We start from the raw sequence: 15,789 nt of genomic DNA, 5'->3' as shown, positions 1-15,789 counted from the left end.
CCCACGAACAATAGTACTTTCACATTATTTGATTATAAAAGACCTTATTTGCATAGGTTTACTTAGGTGATTTTTCCTTGCTTGCTAGAAGCGAAAAAAAAGATAGTACATGAAAATTAGTTGGTTTACAATCATTACCTGCCATTCTGAGCTTGTACCCCATTCTAGAAATATGAATACAGGTGGTCCAAAAGTTGTTGCAAATATACAAATAAGTTTAAAAAAAAAGTCAAATTATTTCTTCTGAAAGGTTGAAGAAAACTCAACCTGCAGGTGTAACAATAGAAATAAATAAAGTTTCATCAATATCTGAGATCCCTTAAATAAAATATCATAAGTACCTCCTCCAAAATATTTATTTAAGCACAAGTATAGACAATGAAGACAGGACAGGCTTTAGAATTCTCATTTCCATTTACCCAAGGCAAGTGAAATTTGGACAAAGGAAAGTTACATTTGTAATTCTGTCTGACTGTTAAATAGTGTGGAAAAAATCATTTCCATGCAAAAAAAAAAAATAATAACCTACATGAACAATATCACGGCCTGGCACCTCACAGAAACTATAAGTGTCAGAGAACCTTACACCTTACAGGCATGAGTCATTTTTTTTATATAAGTTTCATGGAACCATGGCCAGGTCTAAAACAACTCTAAAGTATGTAAAGCCTGTTAAGAGGAGAAATTCACTTACCTATAGTTATTAGAGGGAGGGGCTGGGTCCAACAGATCTGTTTCCATGGCAACTAATATCAACAAAGAACTTTGTACAACTTGGTTTTAGTCTGTTTTGAATCTAGCTCTATAGAGTATCATGACTGCACTATTGATGACCTAAAAAAAAATTGAATAATGAATGTAAACCAGGAATTCTTCATGCCTGCCTTTTTTTTTTTTTTTTTTTTGCTGTCCCGGCAATCAATCTACTTCCACGCAGTTTTAAATTGGTGACTGTTACTCACATTGCATTATAAAGTTTTCTAAAGAAAATATTCAGAACAGTTCTATTTCCCCTTACCTGTTTTACTGTAAAAATAGTGAAAATTAAAACTCCCACAAAAATCTCACAGCTTGCAGTATTTGTTGAGAAAATCTAAGGCTTTTTTTTTTAATTTTAAATATACCAGTAAAATAAATGTCAATCTTAAAATTTTTAAAATTGACGTAAAAAGATACTCCAAGGAACATTCTTTGTATCATTTTCTTACTCAGATCAAAGTTTGGAAAGGCACAATTCCTTGATAAAATTAGAGTTATCTCTCTTAGAACCAGGTATCTTAACAAATCCTCACTACCTGACATTCTCATTTTCAAATTCTTTATGCCACTATCAAAATTTTCATCAATAAAGATTAAAGCATCTGATCAGTAATTTTGGGAATGAATGAATGTCAGAACTATGGTGTGAGAGAATGAAGTCATTGGTTTTCATGACACTTGCTAATACTGATTTTAGATTGAATTAGTAAAATGAATGGAAAATGATGCATGAGCTTAATAATGATGAAAATGGTTAGTTTAGACATGGTGTAATATTGGTCGAAAAAATAAGGGATAAAGCTGCTGATATCCTCTAGTGGATGCAGAGAAAGTTAGACAGCTGAATAACCCTGAATTTTTTCAAACAAATAATTGTAATATTTTCAATCCTTAACTAAACTTGTGTATTCCAATATCAAGTCAGTTCAACCTGAATGCTACAACAATGTGTAATTTTAATTTGCCTGTACCAACAGCCTGTCTATTCAAACAAAGTATTCCAACAACCTGTCAATTCCACTTGTGTATTCCAACAACTCGTCAATTCTACTTGATAATTCTAACAACCAGTCAATTTATAAATAAACTTGCATAATCCAACATCCTGTCTCATCTTACATTTTAAGTATTCTGACCAACCAGGATGTAACCTTGATGTTACAGATCTACTAATTTGGTGGTGTGGCTATTACTGAGCAGTTAATGACAAGGGCAATGCACATGTAATGTAAAACAGTATAATATTAGCAGGTTATTTTGGCGGGTAAAAATTTGGCAATTTCAAGGCACAAAAGTTCACCAAAAAATTCAGCAATTTCGGCAGATGCTTAGTTGTGCTATAAGTACCTCAGCTAAGAGTAAATATTTTGCAGAATTTATTGACTTTTTGAGAAATACTACTAAAATAGGCCAAAACTAGCACCCTAAAAAAATACCAGCTATATGGTACTCTATGACCTTCACTTTTGACATTGAAAATTAATAGGATTTTAGAATTTTATAATGATGTGTCTAGAGTGTTCTATATAGCGATGTTCTAGAGTTTCAAAATGTTGTGTCCAAAGTTTACTAAAGGGTGATGTAGTAGGAAGGACAGTACTGTAACTACATGTAGATCCTTTGCATCTTTGTTGGTAAGGGAATAACAAGGTAATCTTGTGTAACACTATAGCATTCATCTATAATAGAAACACAAAAATATACCATTACAAGAAAACACATGAATATTATGAACATTTCAAATGTTAATGGTAAGAACAGTCACTTTAGATATTTCAGCTTGAATCTGACCTAAAAAAATATTCACTTTGACATATTTTGACCAACAAATCAAAAAAGCATATGAAACTTGACAACTCTATTCTCCCTTTAGATTTCAGAACCAAACAAACCAGTTTTATTGTATGTTACAAGATTATATGCTTTGCAATTCAATCCACAACATTTATAAAGACTACAAACAAAAAAGTTTGCAAAGCTGGCAGCAATCAAATAGTTCAAAAATCATTCCTTTAATCAAACCAGACTTTGCAGCAGTGAGATATACCTTTTAAAGTGTACACTAGGATTTTTTTACTTCTTGAAATGTAATAGAACAGCAGGAAATTAATATCAAGTCAGAAACAAATCATATTAATACAAAACAATGCTGTATTGAAATTTCTATAATTTTGCTATTTATCAAATTTTAAATGCAGTAATCAATATATAATCTATGATTTTAAGGAAATGCACATCTGTAACATAGTTTGTTTCAATTCAGTGTGATTATTTTCACATCTAACTTATTTAATAAATCTTTTGAGGAAAATCCACAAGTGTTCTAATTTGACTTTCCTTGCAAGATTTTCTTTTTTAATTTGAGAAACACATGTCATAAAAAAGCAAATTGGGATGGTATAAAACTTAAAGTGTTTCTTTGAGCAATATTGTGAGTCAAATACACATTTGACAAACTTTGTAAAAGATTAAACCTTCTGCTACCATATTATTCATACAATAATTTTCAAAGTGTCAGAAAGCCATTGTACGTTAGAACACCCCCATGCCTGTTAACCTGTAGGAAATTCCTACCCCACTAACACTGTCTATTGTTTAAGAGCAAATATCTGATGTTAAAATTCAATTATTCAGTATTTTTCACAGAAAATAAAGTAGTTTTTTCACAAAAAAATGCAAACAACTCCAACAATTCTAAACTTTTCATTGATTTTCAGGGACTCTCTCCCTTAATATGGTAGGGTTAACAAGGACTCTCTCCCTTAATGTTGCAGGGTTAACAGATATGTCTTCCCTCCATTTTCCAAAACAAGATAGTGAGAGCTTGTCAGTCTGTCCACCTTTAACATTTTCTGTCTTCGTTTTAATTTCTTGGTTGTCATTTGACGTTATCGTAAGAGAATGGGTAAAGAAACACATACATGTATAGTAAATCATGAGAATTGTAAAACAGCAAATTTCAACTTTCAACTAATAATAAGCATAGGACGCTTACCCTACCGATGCACCTGGTCCATGCTCCCAGTTTTTAGTGGAGTCAGAGTTGCTCATTTGCTTTTGTTACTTTGTATGTATGATTTTAGTTACTTTATGTTCTTTGTTGTGTGTGTCTGTTTTCCATGTCTGGTCTTTGTCCCTGGATTGCATTCTTTTGATAACCTTGGTTCCCTTGATTACTCTTTCTCAGTTTGACTAGAAACACCAACTCATTATTGACTTATTAACTATTTTTAAATTAAATAATTGAAATTGATAGTATACACCATTCAATGATTATCAGCTGTGAAACAATTAATTATTATTATATAGATAGCAGTGATTTACTGAATGTTCTGAGTGTTCAAAATTTCGATAATTCACACTGTGAAATAAATTTGGTAATTTCACTCTCGCACTTTCTCCCGCCAAAACTTCACAACATGAATATCAATACCCTGTTCACAAAATTCAAAATTTATGTTGAAAATAGAAATGAATATTGGAAGAAATCTATATAATAAATTGGATAATCAATCAGTTAAGATGAATAACCAAAATATGATCAATCGTGCCAAAAATGCAAGAGGATTCAACTCGTGCATGGAACATGTTCCGTACACTTGTTAAATCTAGGTGCTCTTAGGCAGTGTGATCACAATTTGGTTATTTACTCTTTCCAATTAATTATCCTATTGTTATCTGCAAAGTCTCAAATATTTAGATTTACAAATGAAACATTATATATTGTTTAATCCTATTTATGGTCTTACATTAGAAGATTTTTATAAAGAACAGATTTTCCTAAAAAGAAATACCAGATAACAGTCCATAACAGTCAAGACCTGATTGATTGATTGATTATGGTTTAACACCCAATGGCAAATATTTCATGCATTTCAGAACAAGGCTGTTTAAACAATCCAACAGACACTATACTGTACTAGTCCAACTGGGTCTTTATCATGCTAGCTCACTGAAGTAACAACCCCCAGTAGGCATATTACTCCACACTGATACATTATTCTGACTCCAACTAGTCTCCATTCTATTCCTTAAATACCACGTCACTTTGAGGAGAAGCAGTGACTACGGTTTGAGGAGAAGCAGTGACTATGATTTGAGGAGAAGCAGTGACTACCCTTTGAGGAGAAGCGGTGACTACTCTTTGAGGAGAAGCAATGACTACACTTTGAGGAGAAGCAGTGACTACGCTTCGAGGAGAAGTAGTGGCTACGCTTTGAAGAAAAGCAGTGACTATGCTTTGAGGAGAAGCAGTGACAACACTTTGAGGAGAAGCAGTGACTATGCTTTGAGGAGAAGCGGTGACTACTCTTTGTGGAGAAGCAGTGACTACCCATTTTAAAGTCTTCGATGTGACTTGGCTATGAATCAGACTCAACATCCACTACATTCATGGTGAGCATGCTACCCTGGGACCATTGAGACATGCTACCCTGGGACCATTGAGACATGCTACCCTGAGACCACTGAGACATGCTACCCTGGGACCATTGAGACACGCTACCCTGGGACCATTGAGACATGCTACCCTGGGACCGTTGAGACAGTTAAGGATGGAAAGAATGAATACCAAGTGATCACATAAGACCACAAAGACCACTAGTCATGATAAGCAAATTAAGGGTGAACAAAGCCTTAACAATTTAAATATCATCTTGTTAACTGTGGGCTGGGAAACATTTTCAACATGCCAACTGCAAGAGGATTCAACTCGTGCATGGAACATGTTCCGTACACTTGTTAAATCTAGGTGCTCTTAGGCAGTGTGATCACAATTTGGTTATTTACTCTTTCCAATTAATTATCCTATTGTTATCTGCAAAGTCTCAAATACTTAGATTTACAAATGAAACATTATATATTGTTTAATCCTATTTATGGTCTTACATTAGAAGATTTTTATAAAGAACAGATTTTCCTAAAAAGAAATACCAGATAACAGTCCATAACAGTCAAGACCTGATTGATTGATTGATTATGGTTTAACACCCAATGGCAAATATTTCATGCATTTCAGAACAAGGCTGTATAAACAATCCAACAGACACTATACTGTACTAGTCCAACTGGGTCTTTATCATGCTAGCTCACTGAAGTAACAACCCCCAGTAGGCATATTACTCCACACTGATACATTATTCTGACTCCAACTAGTCTCCATTCTATTCCTTAAATACCACGTCACTTTGAGGAGAAGCAGTGACTACGGTTTGAGGAGAAGCAGTGACTATGATTTGAGGAGAAGCAGTGACTACCCTTTGAGGAGAAGCGGTGACTACTCTTTGAGGAGAAGCAATGACTACACTTTGAGGAGAAGCAGTGACTACGCTTCGAGGAGAAGTAGTGGCTACGCTTTGAAGAAAAGCAGTGACTATGCTTTGAGGAGAAGCAGTGACAACACTTTGAGGAGAAGCAGTGACTACGCTTTGAGGAGAAGCAGTGACTATGCTTTGAGGAGAAGCGGTGACTACTCTTTGTGGAGAAGCAGTGACTACCCATTTTAAAGTCTTCGATGTGACTTGGCTATGAATCAGACTCAACATCCACTACATTCATGGTGAGCATGCTACCCTGGGACCATTGAGACATGCTACCCTGGGACCATTGAGACATGCTACCCTGAGACCACTGAGACATGCTACCCTGGGACCATTGAGACACGCTACCCTGGGACCATTGAGACATGCTACCCTGGGACCGTTGAGACAGTTAAGGATTATCCAAGTGTATTATAGTTATTAATTCAATCAAATCACTTAAATTCTTTAACTAAATCTGCACCATATAAAAGTTACCCCCATCACAATTTCTGTGAAAACCAATTGAAGGTTTTATTAATTATTCAATAAAATTTTGAAGGAAACTGTTTCAATAAATAGGTGCCATTCAGGTGACAAGCCTAAATCACAATTTTTTTAACTGAATACTCCTCCTAAATAGGCTCATTTGCTGATTTTTGTGAATATCAATCTCATCCAAGCTTATATTGCTACCAGTCATTCACCAAAGATTGAATGAAATACAACAATAAAATGCTTCATGAAATGCAGCTGGATATGCCCACAGAGGTTGAATCTAAACAGATGGGGCAAATATGGACACAAAATTCATGCTTGATGTATACGGCTCACAATTTTGATTGTGATTAAATGTATACACAGAATAATATTCGGACCAGAACAGAAGTGGTCAAATAACTTAAATACTTACAATTTAAAAATAAAAAAAAAATACTTACAATAAGACTTTTAAATGATAACATGAACAAGCAAACAGTCAGATGGACTGTGAAAGTACTTTCTATAAATCTCAGAATCTTTCAGTAGGTTTGATAAATAAAACCAAAAAAAACCTAGATCAAAAGAAATAAACAATTAATAATTATATGGTGGAAGCCTTTTCAGTCAATGCCCAAAATGGGAAACTGTTGCATATTTGTATGAACTACTGTGAAAGTACTTTTTTCATGGGTACCAATTTTCGTGGCAAAGGGAAAAATTATCAGCTCATTGGTTCTTGAATACTTGGATTTGTCAACTCTATCATACAAACAAATGAAAAATTTTCTTTTCGTTGGGAACCAAATTTCGTGGTTTATCGAACCCAGGAAAACAACAAAAATTGGTCCCCCACAAACGATAATACTTTCATAACTCAAAAATGTAAAATTCAAAGTATAGATATAATAAACGAAAGGGAGTTACACTAATAGAAATTAAAGAACTTTAGTGAGCCCACTCACATACCCCAAACGTCCTAATGTTGGATACTCAAGTAAATTTGCTTGTAAGAGAAATGCATGCAGAAGGACTCCAATAAAAAAAGAGTGTTTTTCCAGGCTTTAGACCTTTATCTTCTAACTAAATCTGTTACTCAGAATGGTAGTTTCAAACTCCAGACTGTAATTTCTGAGAGTTTTAGTTAATCCAAAGTAAATATCATCATAGCGGAACAAAACGTACATGTGACTTATATAACCAAAAATCATGTCAATATCTGCAAGCATTTAGAAAAAAAGTCAGAAAAACAGTTATTTCTGCGAATTTAGCTAAATTGAAGACCCTAATTTCGGTAAAAATCATCGGAGCAGAACCAACTACAAACTTGTCCTGTAACTTAACATGGTGAATTTGTATACTAAACATTATGACAATATCTGCAAGTGTTTAGAAAAAAAGTCCAGAAAACTGTTATTTCTGTGAATTTTGCTAAGTTCAAGGCCAGAATTTTGGTAAAAAATCATTGGTGCAGAACGAAAGTTTACCTTGATCTGTAACTTATTATGGTGAACTTATAACCAAAAATCATGTCAATATCTGCAAGCATTTAAAAAAAAAGTCTGGAAAACTGAAGATAGACTGACGGGCTGACGGACGGATCAAAAATATTAAACCCTTTGCAAATTGTTTCATGGGGTATAATAAACTATTCCATAAAAAGGTTCATGATTACCGATTGAAGCATTTTCTGGGTACTGTGCAAATACTGGTATAACCCAACCCCTTTTTATAAATAAAGTCTAATCATTCAAAAATTTTAAAAAATCAGAAATTTATAAAAATCAAAAAGGAGCACACATCAATCCAACAAAACAATTCACCAAATTTCTGAAAACTACAAAATTCCTTCCTTAAATATGAATAGTTTTTTTCGAAAACAAAAAGGAATTAACCTTTCATCAGCATATATATAACTCATGGTCAAGGTAAACAAAAGATGAGCACATGATCATATATTATAAATGATAGTCTGGTCAGAAATAACAACAAAAATATGGGATATTTTCTTTTTATCCTAGTTGTCCTCTGGATAAAAACCAAATAAGTGTCTAATTAAAAGCTGTGAAAAAATATTTTACTGGGTACTAAGGTAAAGAGTTTGCAAATCTTACCTGATAACAACTCTGTGACAAGTTTATCCAAATTGTAAATTAGTTAATCCTAAAAATCACCTGACTGTCTGCAATGAGAAAGAAAACACTAAAATAAATCACACGTCAAAACCAAGCTAGGTAATTATCTCCCCTGATTTAGGAGATTTATTTCAACAAGTCCACAAAGATAGCAATACTACCAATAACCATCAGATTAGTTTACAGAATTCTGTATTGATTTTAATTATCCTAAAAATTCACATGTAAAAAGTTCGGGAATAAATTACACTCAGCTTGTGCCTCTCAAGGCACAAATAGGTAAATAATTAATTTAAGATTCAATTAATCCTACTATTGAGTTCATTTGTTTCTATTCAATTTACAATAGGGAATTTAATTACTGCACTCATTAGAATTATATACTGTAGTAATTGGTGATAAACAAGCATAGCGGGAAGTGGGCTAAAATATACTGATGGTTCTGATTAAGAAGCATGCAAAAAGTGATTCCTGTGTATCATTCTCACAAAATTCTCACTGACTGGAATTATTTTAGAAGGTCTAATTGATAATGTTTTCAACAGCAAAAATGTAAATAAAATCTGCTTCCAGCAAATATCTACAGATTAATTTTAGTTGCATTCTACCATAAGTAAAATCCTTTGTAGGGTGCAGCTTGATACGACTGCAGACGTCAAACCTTGATTTAAGTTGTGACAAGTACAGATACAACATTCAAACTTGACACACAGTAAGACAAATTAGCAGTAGACCTACGGACTGAGTCTATGTAAAATCAAGCAGGTCTATGAAGAAATTGGTTAAATTTACTTTGAAATTTACAGTGCAGTCTGTATAAAATTATGATGGGTCTATGTTGACCAAAAATTAAGTTTTTAACACTGGACACATCTCTTATCCTGGATTAAGATGAAAAGTTTGACAAGATTCTGAACAGATCAAAGTGAATGGTATGCAGTTAGATATGAGATAATAACCTTGTTCATTTCTGACCTTTTCTGGTATAGTGAAACTTGTCTAAACCAATCCCTGAATAATCCAAGAACATTTCTGAACCAAATTCTCAATAATCCATAAAACCTGCCTAAACCAAACCCTGAATAATCCAAAAACCTGCCTATATCAAACCCTGCCTAAACCTGACATATTTTAAAGTCAAGTTATATAGAATAAATAATAATTTGTTCCTTGGTAAACCAAACACCTGTCTAAACTAAACACATTGAAAAGTCCAAAAGGGTTGAGTTTCAACAGGTTTCACTATACTAATCCCCCTAAAAGTTAAGGGACATAACCTATTTAACCAATTAAAATCTTCCTTTTGTAGATTGATTGATTGTTAGGGTTTAATGCAAAAAATTGTTAAGTGTAAAACTGGTGGTGGTAATAGCTTATGTTACAACTTCAACATAGATCAAAGTATTGTATTTTACACTTACAAATATTTGTGAAATCAACCACAGATTACAATTCATAACCTACACCTGTTATTTAACATAAAACATCAAGTAAGTGATAAATTGCCTTTGCATGATTTTTAGACAGAACAATACTTAAATTAGATGAACAGAACCTGGAGTACATGTAATACTTAATTTAACAAATGAAACATATTTACTTGTTATGTAATGCTATGGAGAAAAAGATCAAAGCGATTATGTTAGAAGAAAATATTGCTTCAAAGATTTCACTAATTCAATGACTGTTACATTTTTCACTTGAAAGATTGACAGATTATAACTGAGTAGAGACTGGGTACAGATAATTCTTTCGTTATTTGCCGAGTTCCTATAGGTTAGAAAATGGAAACACAGTTTTTCCGACGCAGTCGGTATTGAGTTTGCTTTGACATCTCATGACATCCATGATATTTGACCATGGCAACATAACCCATGTAGCTTACAACTTAGCTTATCATTGGACAACTGTGATAGCAAACGTGAAATTTAAGGCTCCATTGGGGGCATTGGTGTCCAGAATATTTTTGATCACTTTTCTATATTGAATTATCTTATAAATTGAATAATTGGAAGTAGTTTACTTGTTGGACCAATAAAATAATTGAAACATGAAAACTAGTTCAATGATCACACAGTTCACCAAATACTTAATCAGATATGTGTATTAACAAAGCAAGAATATGTGTCAGCTATCTTTTTTTAAAGATAGTACTTGTTATATACAGTTGTATTTTATCCCATTGTCTACATTGTATATTGAGATTTAAATGATTCAAGTTTTTACATTTAGGCCATATACAATATTTTGATGTCTCTCCAAATTGTCCTTCTATGTCTGATACTCCTGTATTTGTTTTGTTAATATCAGTTTGAGAGAGAAGCTATGCATTATAAAGCCTGACCACAATCCAAGCATACATCTCTATGGAGATGTATGGGATAGATATCATTATATGAATAAACCTTAGGGCTTTGAGGGGTAATAACTGAATCTATTATTTCATAACAAGTCACACGCCTCTTTCACAGCTGGGTGTTATGATTATGATTAGCCTAGGATGATGAACAAATCATTATCAGACAACAAGATTATGATGGCTGCTGTTAAATCAAATAAGTTAAAATATTTACTTTTCTGATGCTTTTTACCCTTCAAAATAGAAAACATATCAAATTCCATGTTTATCACATTTTTTATCTGAACGTCCCAAAAAAAAAAAAAAAAAAAAAAAAAAAAAACGCTTTGAGCTAGAGATAAAATATGCTACAGTTCTTCATTACTTTTTTTCCCCCAATTGAGCAAAGGAGAGATGGATTTATCTAAAATCACTTATGGAAATGAACCAAAAATGTGCGAAAGCAGGAAGCAACAAGTATGTCCATAATATAAAATGGCAGTTTAAATTATCTAACCAATGACATGAAACTGATAAAATTGAGATATATTTGTGGAAAATAGCTTTTACATCCGTATGTATTAGTAAACAGTTTCTTAATATCAAATGTAAAAATGTTTTTGATATTACATGTACTCGACTATCAGTTACTTTTAGAGGTCTAGATAAAATATATCCACTCAATGGTTAGGCTTGCATGATATTAAACTACTAAGGAACTTCACGGTGATAACTAGAAAAACTGTCAAAAAGAACTCGCTTGATGATACAACCACCTCCTCCCCTCCCCAGAAGCCATACAGGAACCTATAAGTCATTCAGATGGAAAAAAAGAAATAAGAGGTGCATAATGGTGTTATGTGATAAAGAGCTTGTGAAAAGTTTATCACACTAAATTCAGTGCTTTTAGTGGGGATGGTCCCTCTTGGTTAACCAATGATAAAGTTCATGTTTTGCATCAGGAAACCCCATAAGTCTTTCAGACAGAAACAGGTAATAAGAGATGCACAATGACATCATGTAATAAAGAAATTGTGAAAGTTTCATCAAAGTCCATTCAGCGTTTTAAGAGGAGTTTGGTATCAGATCTGCGGACAAAAGAATACATTGGCTGATATTGATTTCAGGTGTTTCTGAAGTAAATATATTTATTGTAACAAGACAAACGAGTTTGTTGGCAAGAAAGGCAAAAATCAGAACATCTAAACTTCATTTATCTTTCAGTAATTCAGCTTTCAAGGCCTTGTTCATAAAAAGTACTACACAAAAACATCCTGAATGCTGAGCTCTAGACATAATCCAATTCCATTAGAATCCAATAGGCATGTCCTATTCAATTCCTGCTTTTTTGTAGATTAAATTAAAGTTTTCTCACATAGAAGTGTAAACAACAATATGAACAAAATTAAACTCCAGACCAGCATGACTACTTAATCAAACCAGACACATAAATTTACCAGTATCTACAGAAACCTATCACTTACTTTGTAATTATCAGAAATAGACTGAGAGGCAATGACATTTAGGGGTAAAAACTGCTTGGATTCCATCAAATTTAGTCTTGTAAAATTAACTTAATTACAAACAGACAGACAGACTTCTAAATGACCTGCTGTTATCTTTGAGAATCAAATTAAGGATGATATGTCTCAAAGGGTTCCCACTGAATACAATGATTAACATTACTCAATGACATAGTTTTTCTGGACATGTGTACTGCAATGATATAAAGTCATAAAATACAGAACATAATTTAGTGACTACTCCTTTGGCGGTTTCACAGGTTTGTAAATTTCATAAAATTTTGTGGGCTAAAATAATAGGCTGAAACCACCTGCCCCCACCCATTTTTCGTAAGTGTCCATGCCTGTACCTGGAATTATGGTTCCCTTTGTTCATGGGATCACTTGGTTTGTTTTTCAGTTTAGGGTTTTCAAATTCCTGAATTATAAATCACTATTAAGTAAATATCTAAACTTGTGGTTTGATAAACAAATGAAACCTTTGTAAAAAGTAATACTTTTACAGTTTTTTTAGACATCAGTCAAATAAATGTCATTGCACAGAGAATAAATATTTTCAAACACAAGAGGCATGTCATGTTGTTATAAGGAAACCAACAAATAACTTGGCAACTGTTTCTATGAAAGCATAGGTAACACATCTGATTTGTTTTAAAATAATATGCCTTAGCTTTCTTAAATATCAACTGACATTTATTTTTGGTGGTAATTTGTCTTACATACATTATACTGGTCAAGGAGTAACTTTTGCTGGTAAGTTATTCTCCCCACCTGATTATTAGTCCTGTCAAACAGGTTCATACCTTATTTTTAAGACTAAACATCCCTGTCAAACAGGTTCACACCTTATTTTTAAGACTAAACAACCCACAGTTTGCTGATATTTTGTTATTTTAAGTCAAGCTATTTAGACAAAGATGTACATTAGTGTGCAGAAAGGCAAGAATTACTTCTATCATGAAAATAATACTCCAAAGATATGAACAGAAACTACAGAGGTTAAGAATAAAAAACATTTTCTTTTCCAATTAAATAAAAGACATATGATAACAAGCCTTTTAAAGAATGAAGATATCTTATTGTTGAACATTATTTGTCCTCTTGAGGCATCTTCCATTACTTCTAGACTAACATCAGTCCTCGTGTCAACGGCTTACAGTTAAGGCATCACAAATGATGTGGCTAATATCTGAGAACTAGTACTGAAAATTCATTTTAAGTTACATCACAATTTTCACTACTTCCTCTAATGAAGAGACTAATAAATGACTGCTGTTGAAAGCCATTTTAAGGATGATAAGTTTCTTATATCAGATTTAGATTAGGTAATGTTCCTTCCAAAGTGACTCTATGTAACCCTGAGTCACACACACAGTCATGTACTTTAATAACTGACATTTGAAATATTATAATAGTACCCTTAAAGTTATAAGATGTGAAAACTGCTGGTGTTAGCTATGGTAGGTGATTTTTAGTTATTGCTATAAATTTGTAAAGTGAGAAGTGCAAAAATAAAACAGGTACAACTGGATACAATGAGACGAATGTATCTCTGGGTCCAGCTATAAAAAATTCTAAAGAAAATTTGTTATGACAGTCTGATAGTGTAATTCAAAATCCTATCATCAAAGACAAAAAACTACCAATATTTGACCTCAAGGTCAACATTCCAGGTAAAACTTCACCAATCTTGATAAAGGACACATGGTTTTGAGCTTGTTAATCCTCCTATCATATTGAAAGACAAAATCTTAAAAGCACAGACACAATTTGTTAAAGACTTAGGAAGTCAAACAGACTGATCACTATAGCTCATCCCTCTTTCTAAGGCAGGGCCCTAATTAAAAGTAGAGCATTTCTTTCTACAGATAAAGGTAGACCCTGTGACCTTGATCATTAAACTATAACCTTGACTATTTGTAGTGTTTCAGATTTTCTATATACCAAGTGTAGTCAAAATCCATTAAACTTGACTGATAAAAAAGATGCAAATGCATAATGGATAGACAGATAGATGAATGGACAAATCTCCTTTGAAACACCTTATTTTTCGTAAAAGAAAAGAAAAAGTTTCAAAACAAGTAATTATTAGCTTAGATTGAGAAACAACAGTTGATTGATTAATTATGGTTCAACATCCTATAGCAGATATTTCACGCGCCCCAGCACCATGAAAACTGATTTATTCAACAGGTCATAATTTTCCTTTCCTCGTTTGTCTACCCCGGACTTGACTTTTTATGAGCAACTCAGCGGGTGTTTCTAGAAAACCAGAGGACGCTTATCCTACCGGTGCACCTGGTCCATGCTCCCAGTTTTTTGTGGAGTCCAAGTTGCTCATTTGCTTTTGTTACTTTGTATGTATGATTTTAGTTCCTTTATGTTCTTTGTTGTGTATGTCTGTTTTCCATGTCTGGTCTTTGTCCCTGGATTACATTCTATTGATTACTGCTATAACCTTGGTTCCCTTGATTACTCTTTCAGCATTAGAACAATTGACAAATTGAATAGACCCTGTTTGTACTAGTCTAATACACAGATCTTTATTGAGAAGGAGAAGGAAGAGCCTGCAGGTACACATGCCACCCCACTCAGACACATCAAAACAATAAACAGAAAATAATAATAGAGTAAATCAGCAAAGGCTAAAATAAGATTAAAAATTTGTATTTTGTAGGATGTAAATGGAAAGAATGTATTTTCAGCATTTCTAACACCTACTTCAATAAACAGACTGATAAATATCTTATCTTGTCAAGTCCCTTTTAAGGTGAAATTAGGTACAGAAGTTTCTGATTGAATCATGCTTGTTCCATCAAATATGGTTATCTTCTCTCAGAGATTATAGAACCATAGTGATATGTAAATTGATAAGAAATAAGTTACTCTGCTGAAAAATTAAATTTGTGCCATATGAGTTCTATAGTATAGTTTTATCCTTGTCTTAGACCACATAATAAATACAATTTGATTACCAATACTGGAGTAAAGAATTGAAAAAGACTGTTGAAAGTGGTAGATAAGTAATTTCACAAAATTACAATCAGAACCTGGTATAATTCAATTTTCCTCTATAAAGGATTTCTATAAGTATGAGATTGGGCTTATGCTCCTCCTGCAGAATTTTGTGCTCTCTTTGTTGACATTTCAATAATTATCCTTTCAAAGCTCCAAATCAACATCTATGTCAACCAAACACTGATTGAAATAGTGTATACTTTAGCTTCTTACAAAATTTTAACTATTTGATATTAAAT

General features: G+C 33.0%; 1 protein-coding gene across 1 annotated transcript in view; it reads right to left on the bottom strand.

The window, feature by feature from the left end:
• The window catches only part of LOC148610091 (tumor protein p53-inducible protein 11-like), a 213,150-nt gene that overhangs the window by 128,378 nt on the left and 68,983 nt on the right, over positions 1 to 15,789 (bottom strand). Inside the window, exons 3-4 of the mRNA XM_088542152.1 lie at positions 8,651 to 8,718; positions 695 to 834 (exon numbers count right to left, since the gene is read on the bottom strand). Of these exons, the coding sequence (XP_088398278.1) occupies positions 695 to 741 (47 nt within the window). The 5' untranslated portion in view covers positions 742 to 834; positions 8,651 to 8,718. The remainder of the gene's footprint in view (positions 1 to 694; positions 835 to 8,650; positions 8,719 to 15,789) is intronic.

Source organism: Perna viridis, chromosome 8 (genome assembly GCF_037379345.1).
Source record: "Perna viridis isolate PV_CMFRI_1.1 ecotype Kerala chromosome 8, ASM3737934v1, whole genome shotgun sequence".
Classification (NCBI taxonomy): domain Eukaryota; kingdom Metazoa; phylum Mollusca; class Bivalvia; order Mytilida; family Mytilidae; genus Perna; species Perna viridis.
The sequence above is the reverse complement of the archived record's forward strand: the minus strand, read 5'-3'. Positions and strand labels throughout refer to the sequence as shown.